At 35.8% G+C, this 23,558-nt stretch overlaps 3 protein-coding genes and 1 non-coding gene across 6 annotated transcripts; 1 reads left to right on the forward strand and 3 right to left on the reverse strand.

The window, feature by feature from the left end:
• Window positions 1-5,157: 5,157 nt before the first annotated feature.
• On the reverse strand, window positions 5,158-11,275 carry LOC18596824 (transcriptional corepressor LEUNIG_HOMOLOG-like). The gene is made up of 16 exons (XM_088807548.1): window positions 11,207-11,275; window positions 10,633-10,748; window positions 10,380-10,549; window positions 9,974-10,019; window positions 9,782-9,887; window positions 9,485-9,534; window positions 9,119-9,292; window positions 8,702-8,767; window positions 8,505-8,558; window positions 8,177-8,324; window positions 7,630-7,739; window positions 7,400-7,549; window positions 7,009-7,164; window positions 6,359-6,475; window positions 6,071-6,268; window positions 5,158-5,661 (listed from the first exon to the last, which is right to left on the reverse strand). The coding sequence occupies exons 1-16, from the start codon at window positions 11,262-11,264 to the stop codon at window positions 5,515-5,517; spliced, it is 1,866 nt and encodes a 621-aa protein (XP_088663674.1). The 5' UTR covers window positions 11,265-11,275; the 3' UTR covers window positions 5,158-5,514.
• A 2,045-nt stretch (window positions 11,276-13,320) lies between these two features.
• LOC18596825 (uncharacterized) lies at window positions 13,321-15,281 on the reverse strand. Its single transcript, XM_018123295.2, has 3 exons — window positions 15,121-15,281; window positions 14,839-14,996; window positions 13,321-13,897 (listed from the first exon to the last, which is right to left on the reverse strand). Exons 1-3 carry the CDS (start codon window positions 15,199-15,201, stop codon window positions 13,816-13,818), a joined length of 321 nt encoding a protein of 106 aa, XP_017978784.1. The 5' UTR covers window positions 15,202-15,281; the 3' UTR covers window positions 13,321-13,815.
• Window positions 15,282-15,339: 58 nt separating this feature from the next.
• On the forward strand, window positions 15,340-15,411 carry TRNAE-UUC (transfer RNA glutamic acid (anticodon UUC)). The gene has a single exon. It is a non-coding gene; the product is annotated as a tRNA-Glu (tRNA).
• Window positions 15,412-15,652: 241 nt separating this feature from the next.
• Window positions 15,653-21,300, reverse strand: LOC18596826 (Telomerase activating protein Est1). 3 transcript variants are annotated; one of them, XM_018123194.2, is made up of 6 exons: window positions 21,028-21,300; window positions 19,367-19,473; window positions 18,677-19,267; window positions 18,410-18,532; window positions 18,087-18,295; window positions 15,653-17,940 (listed from the first exon to the last, which is right to left on the reverse strand). In XM_018123194.2, exons 2-6 carry the CDS (start codon window positions 19,427-19,429, stop codon window positions 15,873-15,875), a joined length of 3,054 nt encoding a protein of 1,017 aa, XP_017978683.2. In that variant the 5' UTR covers window positions 19,430-19,473; window positions 21,028-21,300; the 3' UTR covers window positions 15,653-15,872. The 3 variants fall into 3 exon arrangements, with proteins under 3 accessions (XP_017978683.2, XP_007025591.3, XP_088663588.1); XM_007025529.3 differs by having other exon boundaries at window positions 19,367-19,503; XM_088807462.1 differs by having other exon boundaries at window positions 19,367-19,503; window positions 21,167-21,187.
• Window positions 21,301-23,558: the final 2,258 nt, after the last annotated feature.

Raw genomic sequence — 23,558 nt, forward strand, 5'->3', positions numbered from 1 at the left:
TCTGCAATTCACTCTTTTCGCCTGCAAAGAAATAGCCAAACGGGTAAGATTTTCTTGGTTTAAAAACTCAATGAAGCACATTCATACAGAAAACATAAAGTTTGAGAAGCGTAATGCAAAAATAGATATAAAAGCCTCAAAAACTTTATGACAAACTCATGTGTCGTTTCTATATCCTGTTTACTAAGAAGAAAGATGAGGAAAAAACTTGGAAGAAAGAACATGAAGCTCAATAGCATATACGTCTTCTATAGAAAGAAAACACCAAACAAAATAAAAATGAAGGTTTCTGAATATCATCTGCACAGCAAACTATCCAAACGGAGACTAAGGAAGAAGAAAAATGATTTAAGATTTGCTCAATAACCCTCTAAAGTACCATTCGAGATCAACGTAATTAGAGCCAATTAAGATTACTAGTATTCTCCTACAAAGCAGCGTGTTAGCATTCTATAACTACTTCTGCTTGGCCAAAGTGTTAGGTTCCAATGTAGCAATTTAATAAAGCAAGAAAAGAACAGAACAGGATTGTGGCTTACATATATGACCAAGAAGCGATGCAAACATTCACTAGAAACTAAAGAAAAGAAGAGAAGCCAATAAAATTCATGTCAAGAATCATGAATGGCATAACACAACATCTCTTTTCCTACCCAAGAAGGAAAATTTCACGTCCTACCCAAGCAACGAAAGTTTCGAAACCAACAATAAGTTCTCACATAAGATTCAAGTTCAAGAATCGAGTAAAGTAATTTAGCAGCTACTTCCTCTGTTTGATTCTTGGAGAAAGGGAGAAAAACTAGAAAAGAAATGTATGTGCCCATGTTTTAGATTATTTATTTCCATTCAACAAGAACCAAAGAAATGTCTAAAGAGAGGGGTAATCAGAAGAGAAACCAATACGAAGAAAGATACTACCAGTTATTACAGAAGAAGTTGTGCAAGAAAAGCAAAAGAAAGAAGGAGAGAATACCCAGTTTTCCATCTCAGGCTGGAAGGAGAAAGGAGATGATTGCTTTTTGCATGTCGAAATGAGAAGCAGCTATGAGACGTACCTTTATATACAAGGTCAACCCAAGGTACGTTTAACGAATTAGCGTTTAGCTACAGTAATTAAAAGAAATATCTTTTATAGCACCCTGTATAAGATATAATGGTCCTAATGTAGTATAATACCCTGTATTAGACCCCTTTACTAGCTACTAAGACTCTTTCTCCTTCTCGCTAGTTGCCTTCATTAACCAAAAATGTACAAAATAGGTGAGGAGAAACGAGCATAGAAGCACATACTAAAAAAGCTACCGGTAGTTGGAGAAGAAGATGAAGAGATAGACAGCAACTGAGACTGCCTGCCCTGGCACCTTCATAAAAAGGTTTGAATTTTATGAAAATGCGTTCAAAGGCCTCTTGTTCTGTATAGCTCTCCTGAGCTAATCGCATCGTATACTTGGAGCTGAAACATGGATATTTTTCTTTTCTGATTGCTGCCAAAACTTGGCTTCTAATTTCCTAAAATCTGTTCCAATTGATATTAGTTTGAGCTCTACAGAATGTTCTCTTTGTTTGCATATTTTCCCCAGAGTCAAGCAAACTCTTGATCTCTGCAGCACTTGCATTTTATGCAGACTGGCCAGGATTCTTTACTACTCAGAGCTACTGCCATGAAAGAATCTTAAAAACTTGTAAATTTTAACTTCTGAGTTTAGTCGTCTAGGTTTATTCTGCATGGAACGTAAATCATTAAGGGACTGTCAGGGTGCTGCTCAAGGATTGTGGAAGTTTAGAGCAATGCAATATTTAAGAGATCTATGAGCAATGAAATGAAAGCAGACGTTTGAAATATTGCAAATATGTAACACACATCACAACGACACAATTCTCATAGAGATCCCATACAAGAAGAATTTTTATGTAGGAAACCGCAGCAGAAGTACCTTACCATTTGGTCTATTTAACAAGTTTCTCAGCTTTGTTTAACCAGAAGAAAAAGGAAAAATGTTTCTCAGTTCAGAAAAGAAGGTCAAAACTGAACTTGGAATGAATGGAGGGCTAAGATGTTATCCATCATGACTGAAATGACTGCTGCCGTCACTGACCTTTCACTTATCCCCGTCCCTCTTCCATCTAAAGGAGATAGCGAAACCAGGTTGGCTGCCATCTCCCCGGTTCGCCATTGCAGCATGGTAAACATCATATAGGTGAAACAGTGACACCGCGGAAACATTGAAAACAGCACTTACAAGGATTGATGCCCCTGCACCCTTGTAAAAGGACTTAAAACCCTCAGTTTTGAAAATCTGCGCAAATGCATTCCTTGAACTCTTATATTTGGTCATCATCATCCTTCGAGTTACGGTATCCAATGGGTAAGAAGCCAGGCTGCCAGTAAGATGATACCCACAGTTTATGATAGCTCTGCCCAAATAATTGGTCTGCAAAAGACAAGCATTTCTTAACCGTATCATTTATCAGATTATTCCCCTAATTATAAACCAGATAAAAAGATTCAAAGACCCCATTCAGCATCTTTCGGGGAGTTGACATTGATAAAGGATGGCAAAAAATAGTAATGGTGGAGAAAACTGCAGTTTAATGACATAAAAGGAAAAATCTCACTGACCTGCGTTTGGTTCAACAAAGACTGATGCCATGGCTTTAAAGGAGCAGATAGCACTGTCACCATACCAAGCTGAGCAAGTGCCATAGTATATCCACGGAACAATCCAGCAATGCCATCTACTTTCAGAGTTTTTCTGTACACATCAAGTATACCATTAAACTGCCGTTTGCTCAAGTCACCGGTGGTTTTGACATCATTTGCCATGCGTGTTCCAGCATAAAGAAATGGATAAACAAGAAACAGATTTACAGCTGAAGAAAGAACAACTGCCGATACTATCTGAAAAGTACTCCACCGGCTATCTGCATGACTTCTAAAGTATTCTTGGATTTTAAACTGTATGGCCTGTAGCACATAAAGGCGTAGGATGTTACAAAATTCTAAATCATGAGAATAGGACAGCTACATATAGGACAACTTTGGTGGAAGTTACCTTAGCAGAAACATGTGCCGTGGCTGTTGCAATGTTGCCTCTCCAAAGGGAACGGATACCTTCATTTCTGATTGTTCTGGCAAAGCAGTCAAATATTCCATTATATGGTTGGGTCAGCCGACCTGACTTGATCATCTCGTTCTGGTTTTGCATCAAGAGCTTCACTCGCTCAAATGGAGCAACTGCTGTCCTGAGAATACCTGACACAGCCAATTCAGTTTGTATAGAAGGTCTCTCCAATGGGGCTCCTACAAAAGCTGGTGGCAAGGGTGTTACAACAGATGAAGATTTCCTGTTCACCAAGGCACCATCCCCATGAATATGTTGCATTCTTGGAGTGTAATTAAAATGCCTGACTGGGAGGTCAGGTTGCCAATGTATCTTTTGAGATACAGGTGGATGCATTGGCCCATATTCCATTCTGCAATTCACTTTTTTAGCCTGCAAAGAAATAACCATACGGGTAAAATTTTCTTAGTTTAAGAATCCAATGAAGCACATTCATAAAGATAACATAAGGTTTTAGAAGCGTAATGCCAAAATACATATAAAAGCATCAAAAAGTTTATGGACAAACTCATGTGTGATGTCTATGTCCTGTTTGTTAAGAAGAAAGATGAGGAAAAATCTTGGAAAAAAGAACATGAAGCTCAATAGCATATTCGTCTTCTATAGAAAGAGAACACCAAACATAATAAAAATGAAGGTTTCTGACTATCATCTGCCCAGCAAACTATCCAAACGGAGACTAAAGGGAAAGAAAAGTGATCAAGATTTGCTCAACAACCCTCTAAAGTACCATTCTAGATCAACGTGATTAGAGCCAATTAAGATTAATTACTAGTATTCTCCTACAAATCAGCGTGTTAGCATTCCAAAACTACTTCTGCTTGGCCTAAGTGTTAGGTTTCAATTTAGCTATCTAATAAAGCAAGAAAAGAACAGAGAAGGATTGTGGCTTACGTATATGACCAAGAACCCATGCAAACATTCACTAGAAACTAAAGAAAAGAAGAGAAACCAATATAATTCATGTCAAGAATCATGAATGGCATAACACAGCATTTCTTTTCCTACCCAAGAAGGAAAATTTCACGTCCAACCCAAGAAACGAAAGCTTCGAAACCAACAATAAGTTCTCACATAGGATTCAAGTTCACGAATCGAGTAAAGTAATATAGCAGCTACTTACTCTGTTTGATTCTTGTAGAAAAGGAGAACAATAATTAGAAAAAGAAATACATGTGCGCATGTTTTAGATTATTAACGTCCGTTCAACAAGAACCAAAGAAAGGTCTAAAGAGAGGGATAATGAGAAGAGAAACCAATATGAAGAAAGATACTACCAGTTATTACAGAAGAAATTGAGCAAGAAAAGCAAAAGAAAGAAGGAGAAAATACCCAGTTTTCCATCTCAAGCAAAAAGCTCTGTTGCGGTTGTAGTTGGAAGGAGAAAGGAGATGATTACTTTTTGCATGTTAAAATGAGAAGCAGCTATGAGACGTACCGTTATATATAAGGTCACCCCAAGGTACGTTCAACGAATTAGCATTTAGCTACAGTAATAAAAGAAATATCTTTTATAGTACCCTGTATAAGACCCCTTTACTAGCTACTAAGACTCTTTCTGGTTCTCTCTAGTTGCTTTCATTAACCAAAACGTACAAAAATGGTGAGGAGAAACGAGCACTGCATAGAAGCATCTACTACCCAGTTTTCCATTTGAAGCATAGCTTACTTGCGCTGGTTGAAGTAGGAGAAAGAAGGAAATGCATATAAGACAAATGGCCGTACAATGATATTCCTCGTGCTATTCATTCACAATTGTACTGCACGGGCATGCTCTCAATCTGTCTTTTATTATTGGATCAATGTTTCATGGACATTGAGCTTGATGAAGATGATGTTAATGGAAGTTACACCCTCAAATAACTTCGATGAATTAGACCAACCTTTCATATTGACAAAGAAAAGAACATCTTAAATCCAAATGCTTGTCTCTTTAGGACTTCATTGCCTTGAGATGAAAAAATGGAGTAATTTTCTTTTGTGGAGGTTAAACTATTAAATGCTTTATTGGGCACAAATAATCCCCAAAACAACCAGTTTTAACACTCTTTCATTTCCCATGTAAAAGGAGAGGATCTAAAGTTCAAAACTTAGCCAACAAGAAAAGAAAAAAAGAAAAGGAAAAAAGCAGCATATTATGCTGCAGTTGTGTTTCATTCTTCTAACTTTGGTTGTAGTTTTTTCAGCCTGTAGGTAATATGATTAGATATATAGTCCACCTATACTTTTCAATATTTTGACACAAAAAAGGGCGCATCTTTCTTCTCTGCTACTTGTCCTGGCTGTTTACTCTACTTGCTGTTGCCATTAACTTCTTCATTCCAAAAAATGCTCCGTATGTACACATGCCACTGGTTCCAGCAGATGCATGAATTCTCATGAAGAGACATCATTACTTCCAAAGCTTAACACACTGGTCATGGCTTGCGGAGGCAACCATTTCAGTCTGTAGAGAATCTGCCAGTGAAGAAATTAATCCCCTGTGTGCTTCAACTGTCCATGTTTTATTGCTCTCAAGTGGATTCCATAATTCAAGAGACTGACAAAATTCAAACAATTAGATCTCATGAGAGAGGAACATCAAGGACAAGATCACAAAAATAACATCAGCAAAGATTGCAACAGGATGGCAGAGAGATATACTAAACATCAGGCCAAGACAGCACTAGTTGTATCAGCCCATTGGAATTAGCCAACCTTGTGTTTTAATGCAACCACTGGTTTCTGTTTAGTTTATTCTTAACCCCCTTTCCTTAACAAGAGGTTCACTTACATTTTTGTGTATATGTTAACACATCAAGACATGATAAACATCTATACCAAAAATGGCTTGCAAGCTATTTACTACATAATTCCAGACATATGAGAAATAAACAGCATTTGTTGAGAATGCTGTATATAAACAGCATTTAGTAATACTGACAACAATAATATTTTGAATACTTTACCTGGTAGCCACCAATGACCAAGAGTAGTGAGTACACAGGATGAAATGTGCAGGACTGGAACTTGTTGCCTGTTGAACACAATTCGTGTATGCATTCCCCATCAATCATTGACCAAAGACGTGCACTGTCTTCACTGACGGAGGCAATATAGTCGCCACTTGGATCCCAGCAAATTGAAAGAACTTCTTTGTTATGTCCCTGAAAGAATATAAAATTCGTTCAGACAGTAGGGAGACAAAGGACTTGGATGCATGATTAGAGCTCTAATAACATATAAAGTGAATCAACCTTTAAACAGAACTGGGGCTTGTCAGTCTCAACATCAATTACATTGACAACATTTCCTGAAGCAGCTGCAATTAACTTTCCTAGTTGAGGCTGGAATCTAACTTGCTTAGTAGCTCCCTGCAGTCAACTCACAAGGAAATGGAGGTAAGTGAAAGCAGGGTTAAGTTTGGGAACATGGAATTCTAATGGAGATAACACCAGATGTAAGTGTGTTAACAACAAGTACCCAAATATTTTCCAAGAAAAATGAGCAGGTAAATAAAGCTAAGCCATGCAAGACAAGCAATATTTTGATGTTAAACTTCCTTTCAACAAAGATTTATTTTATAGAAAACTATAAGCATTTAAAACTGAAAAGACAAATTTTAACCATTTGCAATTTTTGCTAATAAGCATAAACTGCCTTTCAAAAAGTCGGCTGAAATGCATTGTCAAGAAGAGACTTTACAAGAGATAGAAGCATCACCAAATTTCACAATCCACCACAAATTTCCGGGGAAATATAATTAGACATCCTCATAAGTCTAATGTGATTCAATGCTGTATTATTCTCAAGAAACTACGAAAACCAGGATCTTTTCCAATCTGAATTATAAGTAAACTTTGATGTTTCTGAGAAATTCCAACAGATACAAGGCTCAGGATCCGACCTTAGAAACATGCATGCAAGAACGTTGGTTGACATTCCACAACCGCATCTCATTATTACTATCACAGGAACAAAGGAGATCCATCTTTCTAGGATGGAAATCTAATGACAACACCTGTTCAGCATGCCCCACAAGCTTGCAAAGTGATTTGCTTGGCTGCAATAGCAAAGAAATGAAGACCAAACATTTACTCTGTGGTAATCAATTTTGGCTAATCATAGGAAAATAAGAGCAACTAGTCTGCCTGTCTATAACACCAAAAAAGGAATAACAGCATCCTATAGAGACATGAATTGCATACAACAGCCTTTTTTTCTTCATTCTGAACAAGCACGCAGAAATTTAGAAAAATACAAAATAAATATCTGAAGTTCCAAAGGAAAATGGTTACTTTGGTAGAATCCCATATTTTGACGGTTTTGTCAAAGGAGGATGTTGCAAATATAGTTGAACTTGGTCTAAAACGAACTTCAGTAATGAGAAGAGAATGGCCCTCTGAAGTTCTAACAAAATCAAGAGTTTCCATATTCCATATCAAGACCTGCCAGAAGAAAACTATAATCAACTCTAAGCCTCTACAACATATTGTGAAAAAAAACCTGTATTACTCGTTGATACTACCTTCTTTTCACGTCCAGCACTAGCTAGAAACTTCCCATCTGATGAAAAATGGCAGCACAAGACTTTGCTTTTGCTTGAGTGAAGGCAACTAACCTCTCCAAAGGTGAAGCCTACACCAGTGATGACATATCATTGTGTTAGGATTACTGAGTAATATCTTAACTGCTATACTGACACAAGTGCATCCTTGCTGACAGAGTTCATGTTATTTTCATATGACCAAGCACAATATATATATATATATAATATACACCAAGTTTGGTGGAAAGGGATGTGAGAGAAAGCTTTCTTTGTCAACCTGGATTAGGGGCTACAACCAGATATAGTCTTCCCACGCTATTAAGTATTTTTATGCAATACAACATGGTTAGGGGAGGCTAGCAAAGATTTGGGAAGTGCTTAGGCAGTTGGAGGTGGGTTGCACTTTCTCTACTGAATAAATCAATCATTATAAAGATTGATGTATATTATCTTTCATTTCCATTGCATCAGTACCTATTAAAGTAGACCTGCAAAGCATTTTTCTGTCTAGTCTTAAAAGAATTACCTTTTTGTTCAATTTCATTGGAAGGGTTAGAACGGTGTCTCAAAACACTGAAAGGTGTGCTTGTACTAACAACATTATCATGATCATGGGACAGAAAGGACTCAACAGCGTCATCAACAGGTTTATTCTCCTCAGCTTTGATACAATCCTGCAGATGGACATTCCATGAAGGAGGCAACAATCATGAAGCAGATATAGACAAAAAGTTCATACTGGAATGTGTAGATCAGCAAATATGATTACACTCTCCACTGACATGGAATAAATCCCCATATATATAACAGGCAGATGAAAATGGAAAAGCTTTACCCAAGTTTTTATGGCATACCAATTTCTTATCTGGCACCCTTGAATGTAGCACTTTCTTCTTCTTTCTGCTAGTCTAATCCAGAGCAAATACAATTATAAGAATAAGTATCATACTAGACATGCACATAGACTCATACATTTGACCACGATTTTCTACCAAGTTGGGGAAAGCATTAGCATTAGCTTTCCTCAAAAAGCTGATGACTCACATATTACCTGCTGTTGCTGTAGCATATTATGTTGGTTTTGTTGTTCTTCAGTTTGCATCGTCTGGATCATCATCTGGTTCATCACCAATCAGTCACTAATGAGGAAAGGAATTATGATAGTTTTTTATAAATGAGAGTTAATGAGCTTCTAACAAATAAAACTAATAAACACAAGCATTCAAGTTAAATGTTACATGCAATTACTCCTCCAAAATCTCTTTATAATTTATGATCATCATATCTATTGAAGGGAGAGGGTTGATTCTGAAAATATTGTCATGCATCTCATCATGGCATCTTACAAAGGGTATCTAGTAACACATCTATTAGATGCTGAATAATTCATTTTTATAAAAATAAATAATAATAACCTTTTAAAGAAATCAACTGCCCCAAAAATTTTTAAGACACTGTTTCAACTGACCTGTCTGTTATTCCCCTTTATTTCAGTCTTAGGAAGTATCGTATTACGGTAATTGAATTTGGCAGAGCTTCCAGGAAAAGTAGGGGTCAGGTTTCTGGGCATATGTGACAGCCCTTGAGCTGATATCTCAGGTTGAGACTTCAATATCTGAAGTTGCTGCTGATAGTTTGATGCCTGAAAGAGTAAATTTAAATCTGATAGGCTGATATGCAAACCATGGTAACCAGGCTCAACTAAAGAACTGTTTGTGAAAGTTTAAGCACACTTCTTTTCACACTAGGAAGGACTTAACATTTACTAAATCAACAAGAACACAAAATTGGTGCTAGCAAGGCTCCAAAAACAGTTACTTAACATGCCACTTACATCCAAAGGCCATCCATTAATGGGTGCTAGGTTGATTGAGTCATTCAATCCTAAAAGAAAAAGACCATGCATCAGATATATCTAACATATATAATGTTACAATGCCAACAAAATAAAATAATCAAGGCCAACACTGCGTGCATCTCCTGTCTTGTCAAAATAAAGCATATATGAATAATTCATCACATGTCCTTGAATAGTATAGCATAACTAGAAATTGCAAAGGTCATGTGATACGAACAGTTTTGTCAGCATTAACACCGCATGAACTCAAATCAGAAAGATGGCCAAGCTAACCTGCAGTGTCAGGTCCAGTTGCTGGAAGTATGCCTTTCTGTGCCCCGTAGGGGGTGAGTGGGTTTACAGGAATGGTTCTCCCCAAGGTAATGCCTTGACTGTGTTCCTGCACATTGATGAACATTTTATATTTACTGAAATTCACAATAACTTGGTGCTCTTGTGAACACAAGTAGATACTTCAGAACATACCCTCTTAACTTGATGCTGGGCAAAATTTATCTGTTGTTGCTGACGGCTGATACATGAATGAATGTTAAAGAGAAAAAATTAACTCTCAATTTAGCAATGAAGCAAATTACCATTCACCAGCATGAATGATAATATATATACTTCCTTTCTTAATCCAGATCATACTTTTGCAATGGGAAAAAATTTTCCTATAATTGTTTCTACTTTCAAATTGCAGTGAATCATGAAATATGTACCAAAGGGTGAAACTCTTTGTCTATTAAAAAGTCGAGTATTTCCATAATAATATCTTAGTTAATTTTCATAATAAGTTCTGTGTTGGTATAGGGGAAATAAAGAAGCCAAAGTGACTGTCAACTGATTGTCAATTATACAAACCTTTAGTTCAATTAAAACATATGTATACCTAGAACTGCCTGCAAAGGAGCTTGGAAGCATCAGTTGATTAGCTTCAAGGAACCGCAAACTGGAATCAAAATCTCTGGGAATGAGAACCGGTCCAGGCCTTTGCTGACTTATCATTGATGGCGTCAATATTGAACGCAAATTTAGTGATTGATTCTCCAATATTTCAGCCTGAGAAATGGACAAACAACACAAGATAAGTTTATAGAGTTACGATAAAAAGTTCGGCTCAACATGATCCCATAAACAATCACCTTATTAGCAGAGGTTTCTGCCTCAGAGTACTCTTGATGCTTTGGTAGCCTTGAGGCAAATATGTCATAAAATACTGACCACCATTCTTGTAAGAGCCCTTGGGGAGAATCAATCACTGAAAACAATGACCCATTTTACTCTAATCAGCAAATTACACGATTTATAGCAACACTGTGAACTGTAAAAAAAATCTGAAAAAAAAAAAGGGGAAACTCTAATGCTTTCATGCATTAATGCTAAATTAAGAATAAGCCTTGCAAACGGAAGTATCAAAAGACTCATGTAGAAGAAATTAAACCAACTGGTTTATATATCTTTGTTCTTGGAGAAAGATAACAGAAACATTAATGCACATTGATATACATATAGATGCAATTTCATCAACTGCATAACCTTCAAGACATTTGAAAGGAAAAATATATGCCAAGCATTTCCAACATTGATAATTATCTACTAAAAATATATAACTGTAGAATCAGTCATTAGAAATAAGTTTAATTGAAGGAATTTATATGTTACAAGAGAGAAAGAAAATAGGGAAAAAAAAAGGAATGAAAAAGAAAGAGCTCATACCAACAGAATGGTTAGAAATACCGGCCTCTTTTCTGAAAGCTGTAGCAGTCTCATGCATGTTTTTCTTCATCAAATAATCGTGCAAGTAAAGGTCCAGCCTTTGCCCCCCAAATCAAACAAACATAAAATTCAAGCAGTAAAAATTCTTGATACAATGAGAACCATAAAAGAAAAAAGCAAAGCAGAAGAACTGAACAGCCTAAATCCCACGATCATGGTAATGCCAAGAACACTCTTTGAGCAGAAACTCACATTTTTTCAGCATCCCAACCATCACTTGAAGCCATTATTACCTTAAAAAAAAACGTTCACTTCCACTGTAAAAACAAAACAAAGAAAGACCAAAGCATGAAGTAGACTACGTGGGGTATAAACATTAATGAGCACAGAAAGAAAGAAAGAAAGCAAGAAACGATGAAAACAAGAATACCCAGATAAAGATTTAGCCTTAAGGGGTAGTAGAAATCAAAATGAGAATGAAGAAAAGAAAGGAAACAACAAAAGAGGGGGAAGTTGTTGTGTTCTGAAAATTTACAACAGGAAGAAGGAACGTAAGGGAGGGGGGGAGAGAGGAGGACGGACAGTCGATACCCAGAGGTGGCTAAGCAGCAAGTGGCAGTGCCATGCAAAACAGAACCAAAATTGAATGAACATGAATTGGCCACTAACAAACAAATTTGGCTTTTTCTACAGGAGAAAGAGAGAGACGGTGAGGTTTCTTTTCATGTCTTCATGTGTAGGCCATGGTGGTCTCAAGGAAATCGTGTGGTGGACCCCTTAAATCCTTTTGGCAATAATAGTTTTTATTATTTCTTGTTTGTTTTTTCCAATTTTGTGATTCTTTTTTTGGTTTTATTCATGTGATACAATTGAAATGGAAGGGACTAGACTTTTAATTGGAACAGATTTTCCCCCATGTAATAAAGAGGCTTAATTGGAAGTCTTATTAATGATTTCTTTTCTATTTATGGTAAAATTAGAGAGTTTTTAGCGAAGAAGGAAGCTTTTGGCAAAGTGTCGTCCAAGGCCAATGTATTGTGCAAGCAGTCAAAGGAAACAATTAAGATTTCAATAATCAGTATTTATTGTATTTCTTAGTTTATTTTCTCAAAAAAATCTCTATTTTCATATTTTTTATTTTATATTGGGATAATATTTTTTTACCAAAAAAACAATAATTATGTTGATTACTATGTATGAACAAAAAGTTGTTTTTAGAAAAAAGCACTCATTAATTTTTTTTAAAGAAGATATAACATCTAAAAAAATTAAATTATATATAAAAATTCAATTTTTTTTATTTAATCAAATTTTTGTACTTTTATTTGAATTTAATAATATCTTATCACTAATGGTTGACTAATTGAATTGTTATTTTTCATTTTATATCACGTGACATGATATGCTAACATGTTATAGTATATGATTTTATGATATATTTATGTGTTATGATGATATAATTCCATTGCATTGTAACAATTCACGTCAATATCATGTAAGCGTAACGTATATATAAAATTGTTATTAATCAAACATCAATCATTAAGGACTTATTTGACTCTAAATAAAATTACAAAAAATAATAAAATTTTATTTAAACTTTTTTAATAGTTCAAAAACTTTTTAAACTATTATGTCAAGAAAACATAATACTTACCATAATTGATTAAATTACCATATTGAAATATTCCAATCTTAGATGCTACTTACATTACTATGCCTTAGGAGGAGTCCAAAAAAACTATTATTTTATCTACCATTACTTTGATCACAAACATCCATCAAAATAGTTTCGATTTTTATGATATTATTTTACATTAAATATGAATGTAATTATTAAGACTTATATAAATATTCACGTCAACGAGATTTAAAGTTAATCCTGTGACCTTTTTTGGATGGGATGGGATGAAGCAATTCCCTAGAGGTCAGAACCACCTATAAGATTCTGCCTTGCACATTAGCATTGCAAGTTGCAGGTGCTTATTCCTTGCCAAAACATAAAGCTTGTTTTCGCCAAGGAATAGAACACAAAAGCATGGCCTTTTTAACTCTTTTGCAAGATATATGTATATAGTAACATGATCCGCACAAAAAAGCAGAAGACATCCAATGGCTGTGAATAAGTCATTGTGAAGTTAGGCATCTTCTTTATCTATAACAATGAGGAATACGAATAGCATCCAAGAACAGAAATGAATATGAGAATAAAATAATAATAATAAACCGAGGATGGAGCTCTATATAGACATTGGTTTTCTGCAAACATTCGAACCATCAGTTCATGAAATATGAAGTTGTTGCTTCAGCTCCCTTGCTGCTCATGCTTCTGCTTCATCAAGAGCAAGAAGAGCAAACACAAGGAGAAGGAGCCAAAGAGCGACTAATGAGGGTGTCTCTGATGCAATTCTAGGAGCGAGTGGAGGAAGTACCATGATTCGCTCGCCATTTCCTCAACTTTTTCTTCTCATTCCCTCTGTAGGAATGCCTCTCATTTATCATCTTGTTGCCGTTCCTCCTTTGTTGATGAAATCTTCACTTGTAAATGCTATATAAATATTAAGAAAAAAAATGGAAATTGTTAATTCTGTTTACTTGCTTCTTATTGATTATCTCCGACGATCATTTGGTACCAAGTCCATCTCTTGCATTTGACATTCAACAGAAACCAAACCAGTCTGTTCAAGAAACCTGCATGAGAAATCCAATCATACTAATTCAGGGTGTCTGCAAAGTAACAGCTTCCAACTATAGAAGATTAGAGATTCAATTATGCAGCCCCAGACCCTGTTCCTGTAACAAAGGCCAAATCCCTATGCACCCAATGACTTGCTATCATAGAAATCATCATAGGATAAAACAATCACCTCTGCCTTCTACCTCCAATTTGTTGTTCTAAAACTGGGAACAACTAAAGCATGCATGTAGCAATTGACACTTCAGAACATGATTTAAACAAAATTAAGCGCTCCCAGCAAGCTTACCCTTGCTATTAAACCATGCTATGGGGCATAAGAACAGGGCAGTGGTGCAATTGCAGGTTCAATCCTAACTGCCACCTGATATAACAGATTATATGACAAGAGCATGCTCTTCTGATGTAAGCCACAATATTCATCCTGTCTGTGAGAATACACCCAAAATTTCACTAGGTGGCATTGCTTAGATTGCAGCACACATATTACAAAACCAGTTCCTTTCAGAGAAAAAATCAGAAAATAATTAAAAACGAAAGTCATGCAATTGCTGCTTAACAGCTTAGGATATATGACAAGAACTAAAATGCCAAACCATTAAAGTCTGAGGGAGTCATGATAATTACAAAACAAATTCCTTTGACAGTCCAATATAGCTTAATAAGTATAATCTCTGATCCAATGAGAACAATCGGGCAAAAGATAACGCATATATATGCCTAGCTCAAGATGAAAGAATACGCATATTAACGAAATTGTCCAATGATTATAACTATCCCATAGTTTTCTTTAAATAATGATCAAACCATGAATAACACAAAGCATCCGAAAATTAATGGAACCAGAAAACATAAATCAATGTCCAACTAAACCAAAAAACAATGAAAATTGGGTCAAATAATAATGGGGTTCTAGCATAGAATTAAGAAATAGTACCAGTCAAGAAGTAAAAAGAGGGTGATGGTGATGAGAACAAGGAAGGCAACATGAAGAATCAAGGTAGAGTCGCTAGAGGAGAATGCTAAACCGAACATAACAGCAAGGCAAAGACCCAACATCAAAAACGCTGTTTTCAGTGTATTCCATGTGGGACCCTGAAACACAAACAACAAAAAATCCGAACTTTTATTAGTACTACATAAATATGCCTGCAAATTATATGTGTATATATACACAGGAAAGAAAAAGGCAGAATCTTTGAGGAGGAATTGAACGGACGTTGACACCAGGAGCTAAAGCTCCAAGTAAAACTGCTTGGGCAGATGATATATCTCCTCGTGCTGACTGTTTCTTTTCCATTTGAGTTTGGTTTAGGATCTTTAGATCTTCAGGTTGAGACCCAGGAAGCAAAAAGGCGGAGGCTTTAATCAAGGGCGAAACTGCTAGCTCTATTTGACAAATCGACATATAAATTCAACAGGGATCACTTGTAAAAATTCCGTTGTCGTCCAGTGGCTAGGATGTCTGGCTTTCACCCAGGAGACCCGGGTTCGATCCCCGGCAACGGAATTATATTTTTTTCCACCCTATAGAAAGTGACCAATCTCTCCATTTTCATGGCTTTTGATACACTCTGAAAGTCCAGAATTAGATATTGGAGATGTTAAAAGCTTTGGTAGTTTATTCACCCAGAAAATAGTAGTAACAATAATATGGTCGTTTGGCTTTGGTCGCCTTATTTGATGGGATTCTGGACCAATTTTCTTCAAGTAAACATAACATCTAGTAGAGTATATTGAGAGGAGAAACATTTCTGGTCAGTAAGAGAACATTATATTATTATAAAATCATCCTAAATCTGTGAGGCTTGTGGACAAGCTGGACATTTCTTCACACTTGAACATCTGGTCAAATTATACATATTGTCAATTTCTGTCGATATATACATGCATGAACAATTATCAACTTGTTTAAATTGACATCTAAGTCCTAGGGGTAATGCTGTACTGAAGCCCTGAGACAAGCTTTTATCATCTGTTTGATTTGCAAGTTTTATTTTCCCATATAGTAGGATTTCTCAGGGTTGGATCCTGCTGGAGTAGCCATTCTCTCTCCTTTAGATACTGCAAGAGTGGCTGTGGCTCGTCTCTAAGTTCAGTCACGGCACCACAACCATAAGGGCTTGGCCTTTGGTAACCATGAAACAGCTTCTCCCTTCTCTGATCATCCACGCCGTAAGCAAGGGGAAATCCTGGATGCACTATTGAACTCTCTGTATTAACTGTTGGATTAGAAACAGAAGGAACTCCATACTGATCAAAAAGGCCAAAGCGGGAAGCATCAGGAGTGGGGAAGTTCCTGGGGTTCCCCGGGGCAAAAAAGTTGATAGGACTCACATGGTTGTTGGCCCGTACAAGATTGCGACTTTCTCTGAATTGACGAAGCCATTCCGAAGAAGTCATCCCTCTAAATGGAGGGGGGTATTTTTCCATGAAACCTGGAATAGCAGAACCATAATTAAGTTCCCCATCAGGAGACCAATTGGGGTAGCCACTTACCCTTGATGCATCATAGAAATTCCCTGGTTTACTAATGTACCCTGAGCCTTTCACCTCAGATATACTAGATTGAGTACCATTATACCAAGCAGCATCATCAGGCAATAAAGGGGCAGAAGGCACAGGAGCTGAATACGGAGGAGGTGAGTAATGGTTGGTTGAAGCTTCAGATCTTGAAGAAGAGACAGAATCCACAGTTTGCCAGATGGAGAGACCACTCAGGGATGGAGTAGCTATTTCATCGATTGGGCTCAACCCCTGTCTACTCATATCACTTCTCCCCTCTTCAGTACTGCTTAAAATTCCTCTATTTAGAACCCAAGCACTAAGAGAAGGCGGCCCAGCAGAGACGGGGACTTCTGAAAATGAAAAGGCTGTAGTATCTTTTACAAAAGGCTCCTGCTGCTTGAATGGCTTGCTGCGACTGAAATTAGAAATGTCAGAATGAAAATCTGAAGCATCACCATGGGCCTGGTTTTGGGCTATAAGTAGTGATGTAGCGCGGCGCAAACATTCATCAGAAGGAACATTTTCCTCCATCTCTTTTGGAGATGCAGGGTCTTTCGCATTGTTCCTTAAACCATAGAGTGGGGCCGAATTATATCTTGTAAGAGGCTTGAAGAGAATTACTTCTTCCTCTTCCATGACAACAGCTTTCCCATTCATAGCATGGTTGCTTTCATTTTCATTGGCAATTTGTGTCCTGCACTCCTTTGTGGCTTCATCAATATGAGAATGCACCCCTTTGACATTTACATCAGAACTGGTAGACCCTACTTTTCCTGATTCTGGTCTCTCAGGCATTACATTTGTATCTTTCGCATAGAATTTCCTTCCAGAACTATCATAGGCGATCCACTTATAGGAACCATTTGATCTGTCTGCAATCTTCATCGCAGCATTGATTATACGCTGAATACGGCATGCAATCCCACTTTCATAACTGTCTATGTGATCCCAGTTAGTTGAGAAATCTAATGAAACATGTATTTGAACTAATGGTGCAAAGCCCCTCAACTCATAATCTTCCCACAATGCAGCTCTTTCATGGGACAAAACTCCAACGCTAACATTGAACTGCTTCAAGAGGTCAATAAAAGTATCAAAAAAATAAGATATAGAGCTTGTAGTTTTGTCATCCACCCCGTATGGTTCGACTTCATCAAGTATGCTCACCAGCCACTCCACAAAAACAAGTACAGTGGGTAGAAGGGGACAAGAGTCCAAAAGATTTGCCTTTAAACATCTATCAACAAGACGTCCCATGAAAATGAAGGTAGCAGTCAATGCCAATTGTATCTTCTCAAGATGTTGCTTACTCTTTCCATCTTTCGACCCTTTGATTTCTGGGCTATTAATTAGATAATGGAAGACAAATATGAAAATGGAAACAGCTTGAAGAGCACGGAAAGGACCTGTTCTAGCCGAATCCATAAGCTGATAGGATTCCAACATGGCTCTTAGTTTCATATCATCTAACACCATCATCATATCCAACTCTCTCATGGTAGATGCAAAAGCACAGGGGAAGTCCTCCAAACTGCCTCAAATCATAAAGTTGCCAAGAAAATGAGAACTTGATTTAAAATGGAATGTAAACACCTGACAACTCAATACCTTATCCTTAAAACAACATAATTACATCTGAAACAAACTAAATCTGTTCATTAGTGGTTAAAGGGTTACCTTGATTTTAAGAAGAAGAAACTTAGTGTTCTGATAAGGAGTGGCCAGAAATTCATTTCTGCAGAGTGATCATGTTCACCCTTCAACAGACAGCAATCTGAAATATTCCTACTTGATCGTGATTTGACCGAGGCATCACTTCTTTCAGATGGTTTTAAGAAATCAAATTGGGCCTCACTTAAAAGAGTATGCAAATGACTTGACCTGCTCTGCAAAACCGCAACAAGCATTAGGAAATGCAATATTTGGATATCAGAAGTTGGCATGAATATCTAAAAGGTAAAATTTATTTGCAATAAATGAGCATATAGAATAAGTCTTACCCTTTCAAAAAGTAAAATGAGGTTGTTCTGGGCATCAGGGAAAGGTTCTTTTACAGCTAAACTTCTTACGCAGTGGTATAGAGCAAGAAACTCATCACCAACATATGTTGCCAAGACTGCCAACTAAGAGTGAACATGATGGGTTATATATGAAGAAATCATGAAATCAAACATCAAAAATGCAACTCAGTTCTATAGTATTGGCACAGACTACCACGTTCATCGAGATATATCAATAGAGAAAGTAAGAAAAATACATAAAATTACCTGATTTTGGGGGTTCCCACTATCTGGCCAAATTGTGGTAGCTTCCAAGTAGTAGGTGGCTGCAACTGACCAGTTATGCTTCTGGACACCAGATTTGTCATATTGTTCCATATATCTAGCCAGATCCCCAAGACAAACTAAAAAACGATGACACAAAAAGTGACATTTCTGCAATTTCTTTGGTTCAACAGAAGCAGCGCTGCCACCACTTTTATACAAGGAAGATTCTTGTGGAAGCCCATAATGACTTCGGATTTTCACAATCAAATTTTTGTAAAATTCAGTGGCTTTCAGCAGAAATGACTTAAACCCTTCTACATGTTTGTCATCAGCACAACTTGGGGCCATCACAGATGTCACACTTTCTGAATTAGCAGAGCTTCTTTTTGTTCTTTTGCGAAACTCATCAATGTGCTTATAGTGTAGCTTCCACAGTGAATATTCAACATCTTGAAGTTCTATCAGTTCTTGATCGCTCAAAATGAAACTCTCATAACTTAAACAGACTTTATGGTACAAGTCCCGAACATCAGAGCGCAATAAACCTTTGGAATGGATTAATGCCCATAACTGCTTTTCTGTCTTAGCAATCTGAAACCAACATGATTTCGAGAGTCTAAAACTAATTGAAACAAGAGGGATTTGTATCAAAAAAGAAGATCACATGAAATTCTAGCTACAAAGATGTACCTCAAGAAGGAAATTTGCCTTCTCTTTCTGATCTTTCAGGGGAACAGCTAAAGTACTACTCATGGTTATAGCCGGGACACTTCTTCAATATCTTTTTATCTCATCAACTGGACACAAATATTTATAGCATATTTGACCTGTCAGTTGATAATGTTGGTAGTTAAAAATGAGAAAGAAGTGGAGAGATAGAGAAGAAGAAGAAACAACAACAACAATGGGAAACTTTATAGAGAAAATAAAGAATATTGACTTGCACTTTTTATGATATCTCCAAAACTTGGATTTAAATTTAAAGTATTAGTCCTAACTGGGAGTATAATAATGTATAATTCAAGTCTTGGGGAGTCTAAAACATAATTCTACGAGATTTAACTAACATGAATAGTTATAAATTCCAAACTAGGTTAGTACATCAGCAAAACAGACTGGCTAAAGACTAGCTCCTTAACAAATAGAAGAATTTGGACTGCCAGCAGCCCACATTGGCTGTATGGAACTCAAAACAATATGGTTTTTAAGTAAATGAATCATGGAGTTTTCTAAATTATTGTTTATCAAATCCCAAGCAGAATTTTTTATTTCTCAAATTCATATACCAACCACATCTCAAATCAATAGATACATTGAACCTTTACCAATTTCAGTACATTGGTAAATAGTCATCCCACTACTGATAACAAATCAAATTCATATCTGCAATCACAAATCCTTCTTTCCAAATGAGCAACAAATGCCACAAACCTACATCTCTTTGACAATACTTCTTACACTGGAAAACTGTGGATTTGTAAAAAAAAATTGGGCTCCTTAGACCAAGGTTTTAACTTACTAGTTGCATATTCTTGTCCGCCAAAATGCTAACATACATATCAGAAAGTAAATTGCTATTGAAAGCAATTCTTTGCTTCTTTTTCCCCTTATATGTCACAGACTCACTTATGTAAAATAAGAGTAAAGGACTTCATCTGCAAAATCATCCAAATGCCCTTGACATCGATGAAAGCATTATTTTAGCACATGCAGCACTTAGAACAGTTAAAAGTCTGATTCAAAATTTACTTTGAGTGGATTTGACATCTTAAGCAGAAATATGAGAAAAGATCACAATAATGGAGTGAACTTGAAGCCACAAAAAAAACCAAATCCAAAAGCACTAATACCTCTAAAATTCAACTAAATTTCCCAGTCACTATCACCAGAGGGGAAAAAGAAAAGGAAAGGCAACAATTAACTTTTTTCAAGCAGATTATGCATCCAGAAATTGACCATCATCATCACCATGAAACAAGTATTGTATGTTCAGAGGTGAGAATTGCTCAACAGATGCCCCGACGTTTTCAGCTTTATAAGCATAAAACTTCTTGTTTACTAGCCATAAGAAAAACCATAACATTAAACTAAAGAGAATTACAGAAATTCCCTGAGGATTTAAAGAAAACAAAACCCACACGAAATGAAATTTGAGAAATACCCATCAGCCGACAGAGCAAAGACTCACCTTTACTATACTAAACATGAAAATTTTTAGCAGGAAACAAGAACAAGAAGAGGAACAAGACCGGCAACAGTAAAAGAAACCACATCAAAGTAAGCAACCAAGAGTTGATCAAAGCAAAAGAGCTGAGATCTATTTCAAGCACTACAAACAAAGAATATCATACCTGGAAATGAGAAACCAGCACCAGGGAAAAGGGGGGGAAAAGTACAGAGAGATAAAAGAAAAAGGCATCAACAACAAAACCCCATGAAACATAGCAATTTACTGCCAATGTTTAGAGAAGAAACTATGACCAAACTAACCAAGCAGAAGCACCCATATGGAAGGGAAAGAGAAAGACAGAGAGAGAAGCGCGGGGATTGGCAGCTGCAAGAAGAGGTTAGCCACCTGTACTACTCAGTTGTGAAACAGACAAAGCAAAAGGTGGCTGATGATGAGACTCGGGGAAAGACTTCTGACCCCCAATATTTATGATTTTTTTTTGTTTTTAAATTTTGTTGCTTTTTTTTTTCCTTCCCAATTCTTACTCTGAGTAACTAGTCATCACGGAATATAAAATCTTTAAAGATAGGAATATATAAAAGTGACTCAAATCATCATCATCATCTGTTTCTCTTGACTAAATGAAGAGTATCCCTTGCAATCCAAGCTAACCCCATCTTTTTTCTTGTCTTAGAATTTCCATTAGAACTTTTTATAAGAATAATAGCACCATCATCGTTTTCGGTAGCATGATTACTACATGGTTTATCCAATTACTACATTGATTACATTAACCTTGAATTAGCTTTCGTCTTGCATTAAATTAATGGTGTGGGGGCTATAGCCTCACAAGCTGGTGCCTGATGGGTCGTTGGGGGAGGGGTCCCTCTTGTGACTTCCCAAGGCAAACAAAGTCACTGACTATGATGTGCCTGTGGACAAATGTGAATAAATCCTTAAAAGAAAGAACCAAAATTCAACTAGCCCACAATGAAATGTGCCAACTCATGTACGAACCAATTTTGGAAAAAACAAAAATATGGATTTAACAAAAAGAAATACATCATCTTTGACAATATATATATATACTTAGAAAAAATCTGCGAAGACTCTAAAGTTCTTCCCCAGTAGAGACATTCCTTGAAATATTAAACTTCATATCATGCTAATAAATCAATTAATTGAAATAAAAATGTATACTCCTTAAAAATACATCATCAAATAAGTTTGCTTTGGAAGAATTGGGGTTTTGTCTTTGTGGATAAAAAGGTGTGAAATCATGAAAAAGGTGGGGTTGGGTTTTGCCAGACTGAGAAGAGAGCCTTTGGCTGTGAAAACAATAGTAGAATAAATGTGCTTGAATGCTTAGTCAAGGTCTACCCTTCAACGTTCAAATCTTCGCGGATAGGGGAGAAGCTTCCTGCTGCGTGATTGTCGTGCACGCATGGTCTTTAGCCATAGATGCCTCATATGTCCTGCTGACACTACCAATTTACGCCGTCGAATCATCATTGATATCACAAATTAATAGAAAAAAAAATAGCATAATAGGATTCAAACAACTTGCATGGTCAAACTGTTGGTTTGGCCTGACGGTTCATGCCGCAACGTTTTACAGGACTTACAAATTACATCCAATTAAAGAATTGGTAGGATCATTTTTGTTCTGCATTTTGTCCTCAGCAGAAGCCATTTAGACCAGCGGCGGAGCCTCCTTATAGGATTGGAGGGTCATGACCCCTAAATTTTAATTTTTTTTTAAATTTTTATAATTTTGTTTAAATTTTATAAATTTTTAATGATTTTTAAAATAATTTTTTATTTAATAATTAATATAAATAAAAAATAACAAAATAATTTCATATACTTGATTCAGTTTTAATTTTTTTAAATTTTTTAATTTATATTTATATTATTATTATTTATTTATATTCTATTTACTTCTATATTCTAAATTTTTATAAATTTTCTTTCACAAATTTTTACAAATCATCAATTATATTTTTTTTCTTTTTTATTATGTCATATGTGGATTCTGTCTTCTATTTATCATGTTTTTCTTTTAAGTGGTATGCGAATTTTATTTTTTATAATTTTAATTTTTAAAAATAAATAAATTATTATGTAATTTTTAAATATAAATTACAGTATTGCATTGTTACTTAAAATTTCATCAATATATTATTTTTTATTCAAAATAACCAATACATTATAACATGTATGTTGCAAACTTTAATTAACAAAAATATACATACAAATTGATAGAATGAAATAATTGTATTGCTTGCAATACAATTTTATTTATTATATATATTTTTAATGGCTCTGAAAATAATTTTTTATTTAATAATTAGTTTTATTCTTCAAACTGTTTAATAAAATTAGAGTCATTATGATTAGTATATTGTTAGTTAAGCTCAACAAATAAATTCTAAACTAATATGTTAAACCTATCAAATTTAAAAAAAAAAATAAAAGTGAGTATACTAATTCAAGCTCATTAAGTTTTGATATAAATGTAAGCCTATCATAACATATTATATCTTAACAGTCTAACCTAATAGATTATCATAACATATTATATCTCAATAGTTCAATCTAATAACTCAGGATGTTAATTACAAATTTAAGAGATAAATAGAAAATAAGAGGAGAGTTATAACACACAAAGTAAAGAAACAATTCATTTGAGTTTGAAATTTTATTTTCTCT

The sequence above is a fragment of the Theobroma cacao genome, chromosome 6 (genome assembly GCF_053813885.1).
Source record: "Theobroma cacao isolate CCN51 chromosome 6, ASM5381388v1, whole genome shotgun sequence".
NCBI lineage: Eukaryota > Viridiplantae > Streptophyta > Magnoliopsida > Malvales > Malvaceae > Theobroma > Theobroma cacao.

What these genes read in the sequence shown, in the direction of transcription:
- LOC18596824 (XM_088807548.1), bottom strand. Translation starts at nt 11,264, where the DNA reads ATGCATGAGACTGCTACAGCTTTCAGAAAAGAGGCCGGTATTTCTAAC. An exon ending in GTGCTGGACGTGAAAAGAAG is followed by an intron (nt 7,550 to 7,629) that starts GTAGTATCAACG and finishes TTCTTCTGGCAG; the next exon opens with GTCTTGATATGGAATATGGA. An exon ending in CTTGCATGCATGTTTCTAAG is followed by an intron (nt 6,476 to 7,008) that starts GTCGGATCCTGA and finishes AGTTGACTGCAG; the next exon opens with GGAGCTACTAAGCAAGTTAG.
- LOC18596826 (XM_018123194.2), bottom strand. Translation starts at nt 19,429, where the DNA reads ATGAGTAGTACTTTAGCTGTTCCCCTGAAAGATCAGAAAGAGAAGGCA. An exon ending in AGGCAAATTTCCTTCTTGAG is followed by an intron (nt 19,268 to 19,366) that starts GTACATCTTTGT and finishes TGTTGGTTTCAG; the next exon opens with ATTGCTAAGACAGAAAAGCA. An exon ending in TTCTTCTTCTTAAAATCAAG is followed by an intron (nt 17,941 to 18,086) that starts GTAACCCTTTAA and finishes GATTTGAGGCAG; the next exon opens with TTTGGAGGACTTCCCCTGTG.
- LOC18596825 (XM_018123295.2), bottom strand. Translation starts at nt 15,201, where the DNA reads ATGGAAAAGAAACAGTCAGCACGAGGAGATATATCATCTGCCCAAGCA. An exon ending in CTTTAGCTCCTGGTGTCAAC is followed by an intron (nt 14,997 to 15,120) that starts GTCCGTTCAATT and finishes TTTGTGTTTCAG; the next exon opens with GGTCCCACATGGAATACACT. An exon ending in CTCTTTTTACTTCTTGACTG is followed by an intron (nt 13,898 to 14,838) that starts GTACTATTTCTT and finishes TTTCTCATGCAG; the next exon opens with GTTTCTTGAACAGACTGGTT.